The sequence below is a fragment of the Felis catus genome, chromosome C1, assembly GCF_018350175.1.
Source record: "Felis catus isolate Fca126 chromosome C1, F.catus_Fca126_mat1.0, whole genome shotgun sequence".
In the NCBI taxonomy this organism is placed as follows: domain Eukaryota; kingdom Metazoa; phylum Chordata; class Mammalia; order Carnivora; family Felidae; genus Felis; species Felis catus.
The window spans coordinates 30154783-30176772 of NC_058375.1; the positions used below are offsets into that span (position 1 = coordinate 30154783).

The 21990-nt window shown below is 41.9% G+C and overlaps 1 protein-coding gene and 1 long non-coding RNA gene across 3 annotated transcripts; one reads left to right on the forward strand and one right to left on the reverse strand.

The window, feature by feature from the left end:
- Positions 1–31: 31 nt before the first annotated feature.
- Positions 32–11263, forward strand: AKIRIN1 (akirin 1). Its single transcript, XM_023258507.2, has 5 exons — positions 32–377; positions 4960–5100; positions 7656–7790; positions 8995–9066; positions 9722–11263. The coding sequence occupies exons 1-5, from the start codon at positions 158–160 to the stop codon at positions 9730–9732; spliced, it is 579 nt and encodes a 192-aa protein (XP_023114275.1). The 5' UTR covers positions 32–157; the 3' UTR covers positions 9733–11263.
- LOC109502250 lies at positions 5777–21979 on the reverse strand. Of its 2 annotated transcripts, XR_006584191.1 has the most exons (5): positions 21843–21979; positions 18427–18489; positions 17874–18047; positions 13959–14059; positions 5777–5843 (listed from the first exon to the last, which is right to left on the reverse strand). It is a non-coding gene; the product is annotated as an uncharacterized LOC109502250 (long non-coding RNA). The 2 variants fall into 2 exon arrangements; XR_002160735.2 differs by lacking the exon at positions 5777–5843 and having other exon boundaries at positions 13872–14059.
- Between the last annotated feature and the right edge of the window lie 11 nt (positions 21980–21990).

Here is a 21990-nt window from a genome sequence, read left to right on the forward strand (position 1 = left end):
GCCAGGGCCCGTGACGTCACAGGAGGCGGGGCCAGCGCCGCTGCCGGGTGCTGAAGGCGCCATTGGAGCCGGCTTGGCTTGCGAGCTCCGCTGAGGAGCCGGAGGTTGGCCTGCAGTTGCCTCCGCGTCCGCTCCTGGTCTCTGGCCCCTCGGCGGCATGGCGTGCGGGGCGACGTTGAAGCGGCCCATGGAGTTCGAGGCGGCGCTGCTGAGCCCTGGTTCCCCGAAGCGGAGGCGCTGCGCCCCTCTGCCCGGCCCCACTCCGGGCCTCAGGCCCCCGGACGCCGAGCCGCCGCCGCTGCTCCAGACGCAGACCCCACCGCCGACTCTGCAGCAGCCCGCCCCGCCCGGGAGCGAGCGGCGCCTTCCAACACCGGGTAACCTGCGCTGCGGGCTTGGCAGGAAGCCAGGCCCAAGCATTTTTTTTTGGGGGGGGGGCGGCTCTGGGCGCTGGGCTCATTCACCCACAGACCCCCTCTTTGCCCTCGGAAACGGGAACTGGGGTGCGCTGGCCCTTGTCGCTTCCGGGGATGGGAGACATCCGGGAGGGGTGGTGGGGCCACAGTGTCCGTTTTCGGTTTTCCTGGGGCTGGAGAGACTAGAGGGGTGGGCAGAGGAAGATGGGGATATCCCTGGCGGCTCTGGGCCCTTCCCGTGCGCGAAGCCCCTCCTGCCTTCGCTGCCCGGGCCTGCACAGAGCCGCCCAGCAGATCCAGTGGGCCATGGAAAATGGGATTCTCCTCACGAAGCCGGCTTTGAGGGTGGGGGTTGGGGGCGGGTTCCTGGGAAGGGGCCTGAGTGCGTGCTGTTCACTGTACTGTAGCTTGGAGGGAGACCTGATTTCCTGAAGTCTTTAGGGACCGGAGGCCGTCGCAGAAGTCATGGAATCCGATTTGAACCTATTTCTAAGGGACTGGCCATGTTTTTTCTAATTGTATGGCTATTGTCTTGTACCATATATGGCTTGAAATCGGTAGGTCGTTAACTAGAATTTGTTTGAGAATCCTTAAACATACAGAGATTCCAGCAGCAGGAATTCAACTATCCGTAACAGAGGCTCTCTTTCAGTCGGGATTCCACATTGGCCAGGGAAAGGGAAGAGCTAGTGTGACTGTAAAGTTAGGACAACCCCTCTCCTCCCCCGCCCCCCCCCCACCATTGTGCAGGAATAGAGGGGAAAGTGCATCAGAATTAATATGTAGCAGTTTTAAAGGGCTCCCGGAGATGGGGGAGGGTCCTCAGAACTGGACTTGAGCAAAGTTATTTCTTTGTGTGTGTGTTTCTATTCCTCAAGCATGAGCAAAACCTTAGGATCGCCTTAATATCATTCTTTCCTTACCCCTTTTCAGTTAGCGATGCCTTTGGGCTTTATTTCCTTTTTCCTCTGCATCTCCATAATGCAGATTTCAGGCCCTCATCCTCTCACAAGATTCCTGCAGTTGCCAGGCAAGCTCTCCTAGACACTGCATCTCTCTCACGTTCACCTTTTCTTTATCCTGGCATTCAAAGGATTTATCAGCTATGTCTCACCTAGACTTCAACACATTTTTTTTTTTTTCCAAACTATGCTTTTGCTCTGTTTTAAGTCTTCCATCCATTACCTGACTATCCTTGCCCCACAAGGAACTTTGTTACACTTTAAATTCCCTGATCACTTACTATTTGGAAAGCCCTATGTACTGAAGGAGATAATGTTTGCAAAAGTTTTTTTGTGAAGAGTCCTTCAAAATCAGGGGACAAAAATGCCCACTTGAAGTGATATTTTTTGTTCTGCTGTTCCTACAGACACCAAGAATAGTCTGGATTTCTCTTCTGCAAAATAGAATTAATTTCTGGATCTCTCTTCTGCAAAATGGAATTAATACTTGCCCTGTCTTCATGGATTTTATGCAAATATCTTATTTCTTCTAATACTACCCTTTAGACTAATTCTCCTGTAGTTCACATTACAGCAACTGTTTAGTAAATGATTATGGAATGCCTTTGGAAGCTTCAGTGTTGCAGAGTGCAGTAATGGGAGTCCATTTTTATCTTAAATTTTAGTTTTTGCATAGATCATGCAAACTACCTTCTTGGCAATTTATATTAAAATATCTTACTTAAAATATTTATTTGCAAAGATTGATCAGTTAAATTCCTTAATGCTCATTGGAGTATGGTTCTGTCATGAAAGAAAGTATGAATGATTGATTACATGATGCTTTGGCTTAAGTGAAAGATGCCTTCTGGACTGAAAAGGAAGAATGGGGGGAGGAAATTTTAAGTTTTTATTTATTTATTTTGAGAGAGAGAGAGAGAGAGAGACAGCAAGTGAGGGAGGGGCAGAGAGAGAGAGGGAGAGAGAATCCCAAGCAGGCTCCTCACTGTCAGCATGAAGCCTGATGTGGGGCTTGAACTCAAGAACTGTGAGATCATGACCTGAGCCAAAACCAAGAGTTGGACCCTTAACTGACTGAGCCACCCAGGCACTCCTGCTTCACTTTAAAGAAAAGATAAGTGTCATAGCACTTTTTGTGGAAAAGGCACATAAAATTAAGTCTTTTATTGCTTAAATGAGCTAGGTGGATACCAGACATAGGAGGGTGTTGCTAACCTGTAAACATGGAGTGAGTCTAGGTGCAGAGCAATTAATTGATCAAGACTTGAGAGTTGGAGAGTAAATATCCAGATTGAGGTAGCATTTTAGCTGGATCTTTTTTTTTTTTAATGTTTATTCATTTTTGAGAGAGAGACCGAGCATGAGCGGGGGAGGAACAGAGAGAGGGACACAGAATCCGAAGCAGGCAGGCTCCAGGCTCTGAGCTCTCAGCACAGAGCCCAATGGGGACTTGAACCCGCAAGCCTTGAGATCATGACCTGAGCTGAGGTTGGACGCTCAACCGACTGAGCCACCCAGGCGCCCCTCAGCTGGGTCTTGAATAATGTTGGGAAAAGAAAGATACCCACATTTCAAACAAAGGGAAACTGAGCAAAGGCCAGAAAATGTACAAATTAAGGATAATGTAATGCAACTGGGTTATAGTGGGAGATGGAACTGGAAACATAACTTGGGGCCAAGTCTAGGAAGGCATGGAATTCCATGATAAGAGTTTGGATTTTGGTCTGTAGCAGCTAGGAATCACTGTAGAATTTTGAGGATGAGCTTAGTCTGATATAACCTGGAAGCATAACCTCAAATAATAATAGGAGGCAAGAATTAAAGTTAACTATCCACTGTTTTTTTTTTTTTTTTTTTTTTTAGTGTTTATGTATTTTGAGAGAGAGAGAGAGAGAGAGAGGGAGAGAGAGAGAGAGAGAGAGAGAGAGAGAGAGAGAGAGAGAATCCCAAGCAGGCCCTGTGGTGTCAACACAGCGCGCTGCAGGCTCAATCTCATGAACTGTGACATCATGACCTGAGCCAAAATCAGCAGTCTGATGCTTAACTGACTAAGCCACCCAGATGTCCCTAAAGTTAACCATCCGCTGTTAAAAAGAAGTTTGCATTTTCTTTTTTTTTTAAGTGGCCTTCTTGGAGAGAAAATCACATCTACTTCCTTATTTTTCTTCTCTGCATGCCATGTTTCAATTCTTGGATATGCTAGTCCTTTAACCAGCCTAAAAGTTGTATCTTTCCATTTCTTCACTTCGCCATACAGGAGGCACTTAGAGGTTTATCAAAGACCTTCTGTTCTCATGAGCATTGTCCTCATACTTGTCCTTTCTTGTTTCAAGTCTTCACAGTTCCTTACATCCTTGAATTGAATCTGGCAAGTATATGCTGGAGAATAATACGTTCTAAAGATGAAGTGAAATCTTAATAAATTCAGGGGACTTAAAATATGAACTTCATAGCATTTTTAAAGGAAAGTTTTGCTAATCCTACATTGTGTGTTTAGGCTGAGGGTTAGTGAATTTAGCCGCATGTAGAGCTACTTTAAGTTTGTGTCAATTCCTGGGCTGTATGTACTGTCACTTGTTATTAGAAGATTATTAAAATCTTTGATTTGGTTTTCAAAACTTTATCAGGTAGGCATTTAACATTTATATTGAAGAACTAGGCTAAAGATCCTGAATGACTTTTCCAAGGTCATAGTCACATAGCTAGGAAGAAGCAAAATGGCATTATTAACACTTAATCTCATTTAAAAAATAAAATTATAGCAGAGTATACATTAGAATAACATGAGTAGGGTAGCGATATGATTTTCTGGGTTTTGTGTTTGATAAAGAGGCTTTATTATCTGGAAAGTGGATACATATTCTACCACAAAAACGAAAAACTTGAAAACCACCTCCTTCCAGACTCTTTGTTGTCTCTAGGAATGTACTTGAAAGTGAATTTGTGTGTCCTGGATTCCCTTCAATAGCATTAGCAAATTTGGTTCAGGACTGCTTTGACTCAGAACAGTAATCTGAATCCTATCAAATATTGCCTCCTAGGATCAGAAAGTTCTTTTCTAAGCCCTGATCATCAATTCCAAGCAGTACATCTCAGGTCTTCCCATGGTCTGTGTCTGGGATTTCTGGTGTCCTCTCACCCAAAGATCTTGAGTCCCAATTGGGGCAAGAGTTTCATTTTTAGAAGGCCTGTGTAGGAGAATCCCCCTAATATGCTAGTTTGTAAAATTGTGCAGCTTAATGGAGATGAAAAGTAGCTCTCTGTTAGGTGAAGGATGAGTTTTTTTTTATTTTGCTGTAAGTTGTACTCGTTAATCCTAAAGCAAACAGCAGATCTGGTCTTCACTGTCACAGGAAGACAAGCAAAGGGAACTATCTGGGAGGCTTATGCTAAAATAGCTGCTCTTCTGTGTATTGTTAAAATAGCAGTAAGAGGGCATACTGTGGGAGTTCTAGGAGGAGTACTTTATTCAGTATCGACATTTTTCTTGCTAATATTAATAACATGGGGGAAGAGACAAGAAGTTTGAAGAAATGGCACAGTAAAGTGAATGCTCAAAAAGTGTGTTTCTTTTTTCTTAGAACAAATTTTTCAGAACATAAAACAAGAATATAGTCGTTATCAGAGGTGGAGACAATTAGAAGTTGTTCTTAATCAGAGTGAAGCTTGTACTTCGGAAAGTCAGCCTCATTCTACAGCACTCACAGCACCTAGTTCTCCAGGTAAGCGAGTATTAATGTGGAGAGACCATTTAAGAGTTTGTAAATGGGAAAAAAAATGGTAAATGCTACTTCAAATGATGGTTTCCTAATCCAGAATTGATTTCATCTAAAGCAATAAAATTGGTATAGTGTATGCACTATATTACTACTTATAAATAGTTTTGAAACCATAGAGTCATGAAATTGGAAAAAAACCTTAGGTTGATTTGATTTGGCTTCTTTCATCCACCCAGTGCAGAAGTACCCTCTGTAACTGTAGTGTCTAATATCATAGTCATTACATTAGCCACATGTGGCTGTTTTAGATTTTAGTTAATTAAAATTTAATAAAATTTTATCATGTAGTTTCTTGGATGCAGTAGCCACATTTCAAGTGCCGAGTAGCCACATGTAGTTCTAGTATTAGCACAACTATGGGACATTTCCATCACTGCACAAGTTTGTGTGACAGCACTGCCCTATAACATTGACAGGTGGTCAGAGAGGATGTGCTCAAAAATAGAATCTCAAGGTTGGAGAATCTTCATGGTCACATAGTTCAACCATCAGTCTTGCCTGCCATATCCCTGCAAATAGTTAACAGGCTAGTGTTCAAACATCTCCATTGGTGGTAAACTCTGTCCTTTTAACAGTAAAGGAGTTTTTCCTCACAAAGTATTCTACTTTTTAATAGTTCTGAGAGTTAAAGATTACCTTTATTAAAAATCGTCTCCTTACAGAACACAAATTGTGTTGACCAGGACCTAGGGAGAGAGAGGAATAAGAGGGGAAAAGCTTAATAGGTAAGGGGTGTTTCTTTCGTGTGGTGGAAGTAGTTTGAAACTAGATAAATGTTGTCCCAAAATTGTTACTAAATGACACTGAATTGTTCACTTTAAAATGGTTCATTTTATGTGAATTTCACCTCAAATAATTTTTGTCTTATAACCCAAAGGTTCTCAGAACACCCTTTTATTTTATTTTATTTTATTTTATTTTTTTAAATTTTTTTTTTCAATGTTTATTTATTTTTGGGACAGAGAGAGAGCATGAACAGGGGAGGGGCAGAGAGAGAGGGAGACACAGAATCAGAAACAGGCTCCAGGCTCTGAGCCATCAGCCCAGAGCCCGACGCGGGGCTCGAACCCACGGACCGCGAGATCGTGACCTGGCTGAAGTTGGACGCTTAACCGACTGCGCCACCCAGGCGCCCCTAGAATACCCTTTTAAATTGCTCTTGTACATTCATGAGTGGCAGAATTTTCTTTTTCTTTTTTTTAATATTTAATTATTTTTGAGAGAGACAGAGAGGGTGCAAGCCAGGGAGGGGCAGAGAGAGAGGGAGACACAGAATCTGAAGTAGGCTCAGGCTCTGAGCTGTCAGCACAGAACCTGACGTGGGGCTCAAACCCACAAACCCCAAGATCATGACTTGAACCAAAGTTGGACATTCAATGGACTGAGCTACCCAGGTGCCCCATGAGTGATAGACCTTTCAGTGGTAATAGTTAGCAGGTCTGTCTTTAATTTTCTTTTGAGATTTTAGTAATAGAATTTTGAAGTAATAGAATATGTTATGGGTGCAGAAAAACAATACAGTGATGCCTGGGTAGAACTTTTGGTCAGGTTTCATTTGTAGAGAAGAAATTTTGGTTTTGGTTTAAGTAAAAACGACTTGTTTCAGAGTGTTAAATGGCTCATAGATTAAGTGGGCTGAAGAAACTGATTCTAGGCAAAACTCATAACTGGGCTACCAAAGGAGCTGCTGTTTTTCCCAGGATCAGGAATCCAATTTCCATGTTTTCTAGCATTCCAGTGGATGTTTTGGTTTCTAACTCCATCTTAAGAACATTTCACTCTTCTCTTCCTAGATTCAAAAGGGATCAAGGATGCTTAACTGTCTCCTTCATTCATACGTCAGTGATTTTGCTAACATTTTTTCATAGTGGGCAAGTCACTTGGTCTCCTAAGCATCAGACTCCTAGCCATTTCTTTTCAGAGTCACCTGTAGAACTTAAAAGGTAGCCAGGCCCTAACCCAGAATTAAATCAGAACGTGTATCTTTTTGTAAATTCTATAGGTAATTATGATGCACTGCCTCACTTAAACAGAGGTCTAGATAATCTCCAAGGGTTTGGGTAGCTCTGTGAATCTGCTTTCTCTAATCCAGAGTAGAGGCTTTATATCAACTTTTCGTTCTTGTTCTTTACCAAGTGAGCATTGAATATGGGCTTACATTGTTCCTCCTGCTTCTCAATTTACCTTTGGCCTTACTTTGTAAAACTAATGGCAGAAGTTCAGAGAATTTTATGAAAATATTCCATGTAGAGTTGTGAAAAATAACGTTTTTCTAAACAGTTTTTGTACCTTAGGACTGTTTGCATAAAGTTATTAATTCTGAGCCTTAGAACTAGAGTGTACTGTTGAGACTGGATTTGTCTTGGGGCACCCAGCTGGATCAGTCGGTAGAGCATGCAACTTTTATTCTCGGGGTTGAGTTTGAGCTTCACATTGGGTGTAGAGATTACTTAAAATCTTACAAAAAAGAAACAAAACTAGGTTTGTCTTTTGGCCAGGTACCTCCTGGATGAAGAAGGACCAGCCCACTTTTACCCTCCGACAAGTTGGAATAATATGTGAGCGTCTCTTAAAAGACTACGAAGATAAAATTCGGGAGGAGTATGAGCAAATCCTCAATACCAAACTAGCAGGTAGGCTGAGGTAGCGGCTGTGCCATTGTTAATAGGGTTCAGTAAATAAGGTTTAGTTAAATGGTAACTTAGAAAAGAGCTGGACCTCATGTAAGAAGGTTTAATGAGTTGTGAATATTGTTACTCTCTGGTGATTCTGAACATTTCATTTATACTTTTATGGAAAGGCTTTTCATTTATATTTCTGAAATGAGATAAACTAAGCTTTTCTTTTGAGAATTTTCCATGTAAATAAAGGTGTTAAGTAGATTATTTGGGTTAACCTCCTTACAGGTGGTTGGGAGGAGTGGAGTATAGTCCGTATATTCAGACTTCTGGTGGGAGTCACTTGGTGGATGTGGGAAGTCAGACATCCTGTGATTCCGAGGTACATTAGAGTGAAGTTTGGAAAGCACCGCTCAGGTTAGAACAAAGGAGTTGATAGTGATGTCAACAAGTAGAGCCTTTTGTGAAAGGAAGATCTGAATCAGGAATACAAAGTAATACCCATGTAGTGAAAGGGGACAATGTTGTGATCAGAGAGGTTTTAGGCAACAACTTCTTCCTGTAACAGTATTATTTCCTAATCTGGTGACCTATACCACATGGTTCCTCGGAATGTTAGAAACTCTGCCTTATATTGAGAACTGTTAAACCAACTGTTGGTTTAACAACAAAGTTAAATGGGTTTCTTTATAGTTGAACTTCTTTGATCCTTTAATATACTAATAATGTATATTAGAAGCAGCTCCAATATATCATTTCCCTTCTGCCCTCACCCCCAAATCGTTCAGTTGACTCTGAGTCACTTCTCTGTTCATGGAGTTCCCCTTTATTTTTTTTAATTAAATTAATTAATTTTTAAAAGTTTATTTTATATTTTTGAGAGAGCACATGCATAAGCAGCAGAGGAGCAGAGAGAATCCCAAGCAGTCTCCATGCGGTCAGTGTGGAGCCTGACATGGGACTCTGTCTCACAAACTGAGATCATGACCTGAGTTGAAATCAAGAGTCGGACTATTATAGATGATTAGTGACCAAATGTAGGAGCCAGAGATTTGGCTCTGGGATCTAAGAGGAGGTAACACACCTCAGTGGCTGTTACAAAGGAGAGTCAGAGAGTAGATAACTTAAACTGGGAAGCTAGCTGTGATCCTGACATTTGCTTCTTGAAAAACCAGGGGAGAATTTATTGTTATAGTATATACTGTCTTTCCCCTTACAGAACAATATGAATCTTTTGTGAAATTCACACATGATCAGATTATGCGACGATATGGGACAAGGCCGACAAGCTGTAAGTATTGTCAAGTTTTTCTTTGAATTTTCCAAGACTTCCAGGAGCAAGATCTTGATACTGAATACCTTGTCTCCTGAGAGCAAAACCCCTGTGAAGCTAAATATTAACTAACATTAAAAAAGAAAATGTCTAGCACTGTGTAAAGCCCTTTAAATCCTCATGGAGTTTATTTAATATACAGTAAGGGAGGAACTGTCATTAGCCCCATTTTATAGGTAAGGATAACACTTAAAGAGGTTAAATAATTTGTTCAAGCTCATAAAGCTAGTAGTTCAGCCAGGATTGAAACCCAGGTAGTCTCACTGCAATGCCAATCTGTGTGTTACCTGGCTTTTCCTGCAGAAAGATAGTCTGAATTGTTAATCTATGGAAGTTAGTTCCTTAAGGTAGCTTATCAAGTGTGTAGTCAGAATTTCTTAATTCTAGACATCTTGGAACTACTGGTTACTCAAAGCATAAAGTAATAAATAGCTGTATATCTAAACTGAAGCTGAGTCAGGTTTCTTAAATTCTGGAAAACTTAGGACCTTTTAAGTGTTGACTTGTGTCTTCGTGCCGTTTATCACATTTCCCATTGGTTAATATTTTTAAACAGCATGACACTATATTTTTAGTTTTCTTAAACTCTTTTGTTTTTATTCCTAATTTATAGATGTGTCCTGAAGCTTTCTTGCATATCTGGGTACCAGGTTTGACCTCAAGAGATGGCTGCTGTACACTTTTTGCAACTGGTTTGGTATCACATTTCAGCTCCAACTTTGCATCCTGAGAACACTTAAACGTTTCTGCAGGTCCATTTTATACAACTTGAAAGACCTTAAAACTTTCTGGTTGCCACAAGCATATCTTTCTTTTCTGCTCATCCAATAAACAGCTGTGCCCTACTGTGATAGATTTTCCAAACAAAAATACCTGGAGCAGCAGTTTAGCAAAATATGCCCTCACTGGCACTCAGCAAATGGAGATTCCCCAAGCACAGTTCTGTAAGAAGTGTGTGTGTGAGTGTGTGTGAGTGTGTGTGTGTGTGTGTGTGTGTGTGTGTGTGTATTTTAAGTTATTATTTGTATTGTGCAAATTTTTTTGATCTTGGGGATTCTGGCTGTGAATTTGATGCACGACAATTATGGTTAAAAACATTTGCTTGGTCTACAGAAGATCATTAATGTTTTGTGACCATATAAGTTGTAATGGTGGATTGTTTTATGTGTAGGTATTATTGTTAAATACAGGGACTGTTTCCAGGCACAGAATATGAATCATAAGTTAGGATGGACATTAGATGTGATTATGATGACATAGCAAAGGTCTGTGGTCCTAGGTCTACAAATGCGTGGTGAGGAATTAGGACAAACTGGAGACGGGCCGTTTGACATGTGGACTCTGCCCAGCCGTGTTGAAAAATATTGACTCCAAGCCTTAAAATACCCACATGGAGTCTGTGCTCACCTCATTCACACAGAGAGCTCCCTGGACACTGAACCTCTAAAAAGAAAAAGTCTCCCCTGGAGCAGGAGCATCAGGGTTTTCTCGGGAGCACGACACAGGTGAGCGCGGGGCTGGGCCAGCCCCTGGTGGCACTGCTACTTGGGAGGAGCCGCTTCGCCTTTGAATCGGTTATTACAAACAGAATTAGGATCCTTTGGTCAGGTTCCCCCAAATTCTTTTTAGGAGGTGACCACGTTCAACTGCTTGAGCTTTGTTTTGGCAACCCCCTGCCCAAAGTTGCTTACAGACTGTTCTTCACCTTGTTCCGAGACCGAGGAACAGAAAGTAGCCTCTGTTTTGAGGAGGTGGAAGTTAAGTATACATTTATTTTTTACTGTGACTTGTTCAGGACCACATTTTACAAAATGCCTTGTTTCCTTTATCATTGTTTCTGGAAAGGAGAGTTCTATTAAAATTGTTTTAGTTTGAATATAGAATAGTTTTATTAATTAGGGCTTATTTTGAAAAATTCTGAGTTTAATTCAAATGTACGCCAGTACCTTCCAAAGTAAGGTAATATTCAGAGACAGTCGTTCTGATCAGATGGCTTAGAGAAATTCTGGAATATTCATATTCGAAGATTCCTTATTAATGAATGTCTTTGACTTAAATCTAACCAAAAACTGCAACATTATTCTTTGTACATTTTCATTATATAGTGTTAACAAGCTTAGTTGCAAACAAATAAAATACTTAAGCTATTTGTTTACCTTGCCTTCTTAATACTGTGATAATGTTTATTAATTCAAATAATTTATGGGAGGCTGCTATAACCATTTCCCCAGTAAAACATTACATTTAAGATTTATAGACTTTTTAAAAGGCCCATTAGTGATCTTTTAATAATTAAAGCACTATTTTACTTCATATTTGAAGGGTAGTTTGTTTCATCTCTTCTTTTTCCAGGGTAGTTACTTGTTCCTGGAAGAGGAGCATAGCAGTGGCTGTCACGGGAGTGGCCTTACAGTGGGATAGTCACACCAAAACAAGGGTAGGGCAGCCTTGGGAGCCATGAAAAGTCCTGAAAGGAGGACAGGAATAGGGAATACTGCTGCACTGAAGTATTGTTACAGAATCAGTGTAATCAGTGACATGCTTGCTCGCTCACTGTTGCAAGTGTCAGCCCCGTTCCCACTAAATACTTCTGGCTGGGAGGTAGGGTAAGTTTCTATAAGGAAACTGATAGACACTCTCACTGCACCCAGTGTTGTTAGGCTGTTACAGTATGGTTGCCCTTTGGGGCCATAGGGTAAGACCACCATGGCTGGGTTTTAGAATCTCCTCAAAAGGGACTAGACATGTTTGTTTAGTGTTTTATCCAGAGAAAAGACAGTTCCTAGGACAGAAAATGAGGACCTATAATGTAGGCCTTAGAGTAGCAAAAGGAGTTTTTCTCCAGAGCTTGATTTCTAGAGCTTATTAAACACGGGCGTTGCCAGGTAGGGAAGCGTCTTTGTCCCATGGAGGTAGGTCAGTGTCCAGGGAAGAAGTTGATCTACAGAGATCTTTAACAATCGGCCAAGACCTGTGGTCTCAGAACAGCCATATCTACTGAGCTAGTTAAAATTTTTGGTTTTAATTCCATTTGTTACCTTCTTTTGGTAAAATCTTAAGCTGAAGGGGAATGAAAGGAGTAAGTGTTCATGCTTAGGTCAGAGGAGTACAGGGGAGATGAAGGTTCCTGAGATGGAGATGACTGTTAAGAGCTCCCCAAGGAGAACAACATCAGGGAGTATAAGAATTTGGGCCAGCCTCTCAAACGTGGTGAATCTTCTCTGCCCGCCAGGGAGGATTGGTTGCCTTGTGTAGTAGTTAAAGAATGGCCTTTGGATGTGTGTAGCCCTAGAGTTTTAGTTTGTTAAGTCAGCCTTGCCAAGCTACTGAACTTCGTGAGCCATAGTTTTCTTGTCTGCAAAATGAGGGTTAATTGTATGTACATCATTGGGTTTTGTTTTCAAATGCTAGATTAAATTAAATAGCCCATGTGAAGAAAGTAGCCACAGCCTGGGACACAAAATATGCATTTGAAACTGTTAATAGCAGGTTTCTTTACAGTGGTCTTCATCAGATCTGAAGGCCAAACCTTCCTTTCTGCAGCAGCAATTCTCAACTTTCCAGTATGAATAAATAGCCCTTTGTTAACCTCAAAATATCACATTCTCTAATTAGAATTTGTACTTTTAAGTGTTTGACTAAGAAAACAATAAAAGATGAATGACAAATGAATTCAGTAATGCCTTGCGGTGAATCTGTATTTTGTTATTCACTATAGCAGGGGTCAGCAAACTAAGGCCTGTTTTTGTGAATAAAGTTTTACTGAAATACTGCCACACCTATTTGTTTGCATCTGTGGCTGCTTTTCACAGTTTGCAACTCCAGAAACAGTATGGGCCACAGAGTTGAAAATACTTTCTCTGGCTCTTCACAAAAAAGTTTGTGGGCCCTTGCAACTGTAGCACTGATACACATTTGAAAAGCTCACAAACAAGGCAAACTTGGTGCATCATGGATTGGTGGACCAGTACCTTAATTTGTTACCTCTAGGAGAGTTACACCTCAGGTTGTGGCATGATTTTTTTTTTAAAAAAAGTCTCTGCTTACAAATGATTGCTAAAGTGAATATCTTAACAGAAAAAGCTAATGAAGTTTTCAAAGCAAGGATTCTCAAAGATGGGGACAGGGAACATGCTATTGGGTGTGGATGCTTAGGATGACTTTTATTTTTAGCATAGTTAATTTTGAAATTGAGATACAAATGTGGGTGTAGGAATTTTATGTTTATCAGAAGATAGCATAGGTTTAAAATTGTTAAGTGTTGTTCTTAAGGAACAGTGACTTGATTGCTGCCCTAGTGATTATTTCCTTGAAAATGGCTTCAGAGAATGCTATAGTCTACAGGTACAGTTAAACTGGACCTTGAATAATGTTGACACCTTCAGGAAGAAAGCACGTTTACTCAGGGAAAAATCTCCAGCTACTCACTCCAAATGATAACTTTCAAATAATTAGCACTTCATTGTAGGGAGGATTGGAAAATTACCTAAATTTGTCTAAAATTTAAGTACCTGAAGTCTTAATGGTCTCTTGTTTTTACTGATTGTTGCTCATAGTGTCTTGTCTCTACATGTGCCAGGTTATCTATGAGCTGAATACTATATTTGAACAGTTAATTATAGGAATAAACAGGATAAGGATGAGGCATCTACCTCTAGAAGGATTTCTGGTTGCCTTTACCTGGGAATATTACCAAACCTTAATTCATACTGAAAGCCGGAGGTTCCCTAGATCATCCAGATGGCACACAACCAGGTCTCAAGTCAGTGTGAAGACCGATTTATTTTTGTTTCATCTGTATCTTAAAAGTGTAATACTTTGAAATCCCAGTCTGTGATGGAGGTTCCCACCTTTAGCTGGTCTTAGGTTTTGATTTTTGTCCCCTTCAGTCCATGAGGCTTCTGAAAGTACAGTGCAGGTATCCAGGGGCGTCTTCCAGATTGACAGATGCCTTAAGAGAAAGCACAGCTTTGAGTTGTAAGCTTTCTGGGTTTTCAGGTTTTGGCTCAGTAATTCTTTATTACCTAGTTAGCCTTTTTTATGCTTTTAAGAAAATAATTTTTATATTTCAATTGCTTTTTAGTTGGTCTTAGCAATAGGCTAATCCAAACTTCCTGATGCTCAATTTCTGGAAGTGCAAGTTCCTGTGTTTTTTGTCTCCTCAGAGCTTTGGTGAAGGTGCTTAATGTAGCTTGGTACCCAACATGCCTTCATGTTAATGGAAGATAAGTAGGGAAAGACATGTTTATACTGGCTTTGAGTGTTTTTCCAATCCTTCGGCAAGCATTACTGTTGTCTTCTAAGGTCTTTATTTGTGAAGGGCAGATATTTGAGTTTTTAAAGACCGACAGGTTTTGTAAGTAGCCCTAGTCGGTCTTATATCCACAATACCTGGTATGGAATTAATATACATAAATGACTTAGGCATTCGGATCTTGACCTCCGAGAGTCAGAGTCTAGCAAGGAATGTAAGGCAAGGTAAAAGTTGCTAAGTGTTGTGTGAATGGTACAGATAATGGACTAAGGAAAGGAAGAGATGGTTCTAAGTAATAGGGATCAGATAAGTTTTCATTTGGGGAGGTAGAGCTGGAGCAAGTTTTCAAAGGATGAATAAGGCTCAGGCAAAAATAGGAATTGGGGGCTTGAAATGAGCAAAGGCTGGGTGGTGGGAACTCATGGTGGTATGCAGTGAGGACATTCTTGTTTAGTCGAAGTAGAAAACTTGTGGATCCCAGGAAGAGAGCTTGAAGCTAGGTAGTAGGGGCTAGATAATGAAGGGTTTTGACTAGTAGGCATTTAGCCGTTAATCTGTGGGAATCTGGAGAGTTTGGGGGAAACTAATTCAGGAGTAAATACAAGACAGAAGGGCAAATACCAAACTAGAGAACAGGTTGACCAGTTAAAGAGTCTTTTTTTGGTCTAGAGATAACAAAGGCCTATACATTGATTGGGAAGGATGATTAAACATGGCTCTGGTTTTGCCTGGCTAAGAAGAGCATGGGCCTGGGGTGCCTGGGTGGCTTGGTTGGTTAAGCATTTGATTTCGGCTCAGGTCGTGATCAATCTCATGATTCATGAGTTTGAGCCCCACATTGAGGTCTGCACTGACAGTGCAGAGCCTGCTTGGGATTCTCTCTCTGCCCCTCTCATGCTTGCATGCCTGTTCTCTCTCTCTCTCTCTCTCTCTCTCTCTCTCTCTCTCTCTCTCTCTGTCAAAATGAATATATAAACTTAGAAGAGCATGATCCTTATGAAGGATCTGTCTAGTCTCATTTTCCCTCTTCACAGAGACAGACTTAGAAAAGATCCTTTTTCTTTTGGTTTGGCTTGTCTTTGCCCCTCGCTTAGCTAATCCAGCCCAGTCCCATAACTGCTGCTGTGGGTTTTTTTTTGTTTGCATAGATTCTCTTAAATCTATCTCGTAAAAGCACTTTACATGGATTATTGAGAAATTTTCCTGAAAATGTCCCCTGCACCAACTCAGTCTGTCATTTTTAATGGTGCTCCCATTCCACTGCCTGGAATTAAAGCCCTTCTTACTTGACAATTACCTACTCAAGTGGCAGTTGTCTTTCTGCCCCCTTCTTCAAGCCAGAGTTACCTGTTCATTTGATAAATGTTAATCGAGCACCTACTATTTGGCAAGTACTGTTCTGGGCACCAGGAATATACCACTGAGCTGGACAGACAAGGTTCCTGTCTTGTGCTTGTATTCTTATGAGGTAAAACAGGCAAACTAGTAAAACAAGTTAATCCAAGATTTAAAAGTGTTTAGGGGTGCCTGGGTGGCTCAGTTGGTTAAGTGGCCAACTCTTGATTTCAGCTCAGGTCATGATCTCAGTTTGTGGGTTTGAGCCCCACATTGGGCTCTGTGCTCACAGCACATAGCCTGCTTCGGATTCTCTGTCTTCCTGTCTCTACCCCTTCCCACCCCTCTCTCTCAAAAATAAATAAATGTTTAAAAAAATAATAAAATAATAAAGTGTTCAAAGAAATAAAACGGTAATGTGAGTAACTAGGTGCCTAAGTTGGATTGTAAGGAAGTTCTAAGGAAGTGTACTCTTACATAGTACTTCATTTCAGCACTTCATTTTATGCCTTTATAAAGCTGTATAATGCATTTATGTGTCTACATGACTCTTTCACTATATTGAGCAGTTATCGGCACCTTGAGCTCCTCTCTCTGTTTGTGGCTTTTTTCTTTAAGATTTATTTTTCATTTTTAAGTTATCTCCACACCCAGCGTGGGTGTTGGATTCACAACCCTGAGAGTAAGAGCCAGCCAGGTGCTTTATTCTTGGCTCTTAAATGATGAGTGACTAAATGATGTGGCTACTCCTTCCCTTTTCCAGTCAATCAGTACACTACCTGAAACTCTTCTTTGACTCTCAGATCAAGTAATTTTAAGCCTTTGGTAGGTTCTGTCTCTGCAGCCAGGATTACGAGAGATGTAGTCCTTACCCTAGAAAAGCTCACAGTCTGTGGGAAGAAGTGTGATAAAACTTGCTTTCTTAAGTGTCTGTGCATGTGGACAGAGAGATCAGGGTGTTTCCTGGGGAAGACTACTCAGCTGCCCTGGCAGGTTCCCTCCAGGTAGTTTACCCTGATCTGTACTCAGGAAGGTTGACTCACTAATAAATCTGTATTGGTCTATAAAACCAGACTCCAGTGTGTTCATTTATTTTTATTTTAAGTCTGCTCTGTGTCCTATGTGGGGCTTGAAGTTATGACCCTCAGAACAAGAGTCTCCTGTTCTACCGAATGAGCCAGCAACGCACCCCTCCAGTGTGTTAACTTACGATGATAAATACGTCAGGTACAGTAGACTACTGCCATTGGCCTTAACAGTGTGGTTTCTTCATGCAATCATACCACTTGGGAAACCTAAAGTCAAGGGGCAGCTTTACGTGTCCGAATGAGGGGAGTTAATTCTACTGATGGAATGTTTGCCAATATTAAGTTACACCTATCACCATGAACCTGGCACAGCCATCCCACTTAAAGTTATGCTTCATTAGTTCCTGGTCCTGTTGCATCTTCAATTTGGTATCTTCTCCACCCTCAGTCCACACATTCATTTTTAGTTCTAAATGATGCTTCTGGTTTCCAGTATATTCCAAGCCATCCTACGCTTTATTTTTTGTAGTAATCGCTACACCCAAGGTTGGACTTGAACTCACAATGCCCAGATCGAGTCACATGCTCCACCCACTAAGCCAGCAAGCCTCTGTGTATTGGCGCTTTTGTATCACATAGCTGGGGGCTTCAGGGTGAGAGTAGGGGAAAGTTTCCCAACCGTCTTCCCCAACTGTAGCAGTGGTATCAGATACAGGCCTGAAGTTCCCAATGTAGTTCCCAATGTTCGAAGAGTAGTGTTAAAGCTTTTCTCGGATTATGACTAAGGGTGATACCAGGGGCTTAGATTAGGTCATCAGGCCATTCTCATGCGATGAAATTGGGAGCAAGGCTCTACTAGGTCAGAACAAATAGCCGTGATCGCCCCGGCGAACGCCTAGTCGTATTTCACTGGGTCTCTGCGCCTCGGCTTCCGGAACACCAAATGGAAGAACTGGACTGCTCAGGCTTCTGCACATAAAGTTCTTTGACGTCGTCCTAAAATCACACTTCCCCGAAACAGAATCCGCAGAGCAAGTTAAAGGGAAGGAAAACCGAGCACCTAACAGAAGCGACCACGGACCCCTACAGAGAAAACTACGTCACTTACAACGTAAAGCGAAAGAATCCTGGAGGGCGCGCGTACTCACCATAGCAACTGGCGCGGGCTCAGTTCTGGCGTGGGATTTCTGGGAGTTGTAGTTTTTCAATGTATGCCGTGTATACAGAAGACCTGTCACAGGCACCCTTGAGTGTGCGGTGCTGTTACGGAGATACATGCGTGGTCCAGTGCAGGGGGCCGGTGTATAAACAGTCAACAGTATCTGCAATGGAAGTCTACAGGGCTAGCGGGACTTCAAGAAAGTCCTAATAAATGCCTGAGGAATTCGGGAAGCTTTCACCAGAAAACGCTGGAGGGGCGCCTGGGTGGCCGGCTTCAGCTCAAGTCATGATCTCATGGTTCCTAAGTTCGAGACCCACACATCGGGCTCTGTGCTGACATTTCAGAGCCTGGAGCCTGCTTCAGATTCTGTCTCTCTCTCTCTCTCTCTCTCTCTCTCTCTCTCTCTCTCTCTGCCCCTCTCCCGCCTGCACTCTCCCACTCTCTCTCTCTCTCTTAAAAAAAAAAAGAAAAAAAAAATACACTTAAAAAAGAAAAAAAGAAAATGTTCGCTAAATGGTCTGGGCAGATTAGGCATTCACCTGGGAGGCAGTGGGTAGGTGGCAGCCAGCTGGTGGAATTGTTCCAGGCAGAAGAAACTGCTCCTACAAGGTTTGGAAGAAAGAGCAATTCTAGATGGCTGAGAATACGAGGAGGTTGAAAAGCAATTGTATCTGAGGATTTAGAAATGGGAAGAAATCATCGAGGGATCTTGAATGCCAAACCCAGTAATTTGAACATTTTCTTGAATACAATTACACCTCACACACAACCCAAGCAGTATGAATGTCCCCGTACTTCGCATTCTCCCTTGTTTTGTCCATCTTTATCACTTGCTACATCATTCTATGTCTTATTCTCAAGAACTCAATAAGGCCCACAGTATATGATATGAGCTCAGGAAGTATCTTTGAATGATCAGTTTTGAGTTTTAGAAAAGCAACTGGCAGCCATAAGGAGAGTGGGTAAGAAGGGAGAAAGGCTGGATGTAAAAAACCATCAGCGTTCCAAGTAAATTTTTTTCCCCACCTTCAAATTTCCCTCTATCCATGGGTTGAAATCTGGCACATCAAGCCATTTCCAATGTGGGTCTCGTTTGGCCCCAGCACTTAAAAAAATTAGTTGCCCTGCAGTTTAAAAGTGGTCGGTTTCAGTGCGCCTGGGTGGCTCAGTCGGTTAAGCGTCTGACTCTTGATTTCCACTTAGGTCGTGAATTCACAATTTGTGGGATTGAGCCCCGAGACAGGCTTTGCGCTGACAGTGGGGAGCCTGCTTGCAATTCTCTCTCCCTCTCTCTTTGCCCCTCCCCTGCTAGCACATGAGCACTTTCTCTCTCTCTCAGAATAAATAAACATTTAAAAATAAATAAAAGTGGTAGGTTTCCAGGGCACCTGGGTGGCTCAGTTAGTTAAATGTCCAAAGCTTGATTTCGGCTCAGGTCATGACCTCACAGTTCATGAGTTTGAGCCCGGCAGTGGGCTCCATGCTGACAGTACAGAGCCTGCTTTGGATTCTCTCTCTCCCTCTCTGTCTTCCCATCCCCACTCTCTTTCTCTCTCTCTCTCAAAATATATAAATAAACTTAACAAAGTGGTAGGTTTCACATTTAAACAATAAAAGATTTCTGGCTTCTCTTGAAAAAATTGAAGATTTGACAATTTGGAGCCCTGATATTTTCAACAGCTATAGGACGGAGCAGAGTAGCTGCAGCTGCCTTCAGACAGGACAGACCCTCTCCAGTTCGTCACATTCCACACCACTCTTTCCATCAGTCAAACTGAAGCCAAATACCAGTTGCCATTTTCTATGGTGCTTCTGTTTTTATTTCCTTATAGTGCACTTTTGTTTGGCCTTGGAGGTATTTGAGTGACGCATCTTTGTACTAATCCTGCCTGGTATCCGAGGAGTGATACAATGAAATTAGTATTTTAGAAACATTCAGTGCAAAACAGATTGAAGTGAGGAGCTGCAAGGCTGAGAGGAAGAAATAAATTGGCAACCTGTTGAAGGAGTATTTGAATTAACGGCCAGTAATTAATGAAAGATTGGATGAAAGTCGAGGCAAAGGCAAAATACAACTTCAGAGTTTCCTGTCTGAATGACCAGGAAGATGCCACCAATATAAGCAAGAAAGTGGAAGAAGTGGAAAGTGGGGTGGCTATCAGTAGCATCTTGCTATCTCCACTATTTTCTGGGCAAGGGCCACGAATGATTAATTCCATAATCTTCCAGTATTCTGCTGGACATGCGTTAGGTGCTCAGGAGATTCCAGTTGAATTGCAACTCTGATCTCAGTTGGGGGGGGGTATATATATCTGATGGGCTAGGGGGAGCAGAGGGAGAATTGGAATGCTTGAAAGAAACCAATTAAGTTGTGAGACTTTAGGAATCTTCTCTAGAGTGGGTACTCCTGGGATTTGGAGGCAGTTCACCTGTTTTGGGGAAAAACTTATGCCAAAATCCTGAAGCAGAGCAAGAATTTGGTATGTAGAAATGGAGACCGGGTGGGAATAGTGTCATTCCAGGGTAAAGGGGGGAAAAATCAGAGACTGGGTGGCAGAACTTTTCCAAGAATACAATGGAACAGCAAGCTCTTGGGTGGGGGATTAAGCAGAGGATTTTGGACGACGAGGCTGGGAAGGGTGGAAGGCTTGACTTCTTTAAATGTTTTTGAAAGCACATCACTTAAAATGAGAATAAATATTCAGCCCAAACCTCAAACACTTATTTTTTAAGTTACTTATATGTACAACTGCAGTAATGTTATGTACTTTATAAAGATTAACATCAAAAAATAGAAATTAAAGGGGCATCTGGCTGTCTTAGTTGATGGAGCATTGGGACTCTTGATCTCAGAGTCATGACTCCCACTTCAGGCATGGAGTTTATGTAATAAGTATATTAAAAAATAGAAATTAAAATGATTAGATTAAAAAAGTATTTGAGTATTTTCTTCCCTCCCACCTGGTGTATCATATCACACACACCACTTCCAAGGCCCTGCTGTAATCAGAGAGCCACTGGATGTCCTGAAACACAGGAGGGGCACGGTCTCTTTCACTTTCTTGAATCTGCAAACTTTATTTACTTTTTAAATTTTTAAAAAAATTTTTAACGTTTATTCATTTTTGAGAGACAGAGGGAGACAGAGCATGAGCGGGGAAGGGGCAGAGAAAGGGAGACACAGAATCTGAAGCAGGCTCCAGGCTCTGAGCTATCAGCACAGAGCCCAACACCGGGCTGGAACTCACGAACTGCGAGATCATGACCTGAGCTGAAGTCGGACGCTTAACCGACTGAGCCACCAGGCACCCCGAATCTGCAAACTTTAGAAATTGAGATATTAACGAACTGTGATTTTAAATAAAAACTAAAAACAAAATAACAAAGAACTGTGATTACCTTGGAGAGCTTTCCATGTGCCTGGAACCGCCTCATTGTTTTACACTTAACTCATTTAATCCCCAAAGGAACCCTAGGCTGCAGGTACTTTTATCTTTTAAGATGATATTTTTATTTATTTATTTTTTAAGGGCTGACCTTTAATGTTTATTTATTTGAGACAGAGAGAGACAAAGTGTGAGTGGGGAGCGGCAGAGAGAGAGAGAGAGAGAGAGAGAGAGAGAGAGAGAGAGAGAATCCGAAGCAGGCTTCAGGCTCTGAGCTGTCAGGACAGACGCAGGACTGAAACTCGTTAACTCTAAGATCAGGACCTGAGACGCTGTCTTTTGCTTTACCGACGGAGGACCAGGCTCCCCAAGGTATTTTTCTCTTAAGATAAGAAAACTGAGGCACTGCAAGGTTAAGGCACTTTCTTAGAGTCGCACCGAAATGGTGAAGCTAGAATTTGAATCCACCCAGCGTTAATCCACAGCGCAAGGCCTTAACTACTACCGGCGGGGATGGGGGTGGGGAAGGCATGCTTTTTCTGTACTGTGGCCTTGGTCAAGTCCCTCACCAATCCGAGCTGTCGTGAGGGTGTTAGTCACAGGGCTGAGCAGGCAGCAGGAACACACTAACCGCTAGACAGTGTCTAAAGCGGTCATCTAGAGAGGGTCATTTTATGCCTGGTCCGTATGAGGCCCATGACCGCGCAGGCGCAGACC

Bases quoted from the DNA above. Each gene is read 5' to 3' on its own strand.
- AKIRIN1 (XM_023258507.2), top strand. From the start codon at position 158: ATGGCGTGCGGGGCGACGTTGAAGCGGCCCATGGAGTTCGAGGCGGCG. The intron at 5,101-7,655 runs GTAAGCGAGTAT...TCTTTTGGCCAG, and splicing joins CACAGCACCTAGTTCTCCAG to GTACCTCCTGGATGAAGAAG. The intron at 7,791-8,994 runs GTAGGCTGAGGT...TTCCCCTTACAG, and splicing joins CCTCAATACCAAACTAGCAG to AACAATATGAATCTTTTGTG.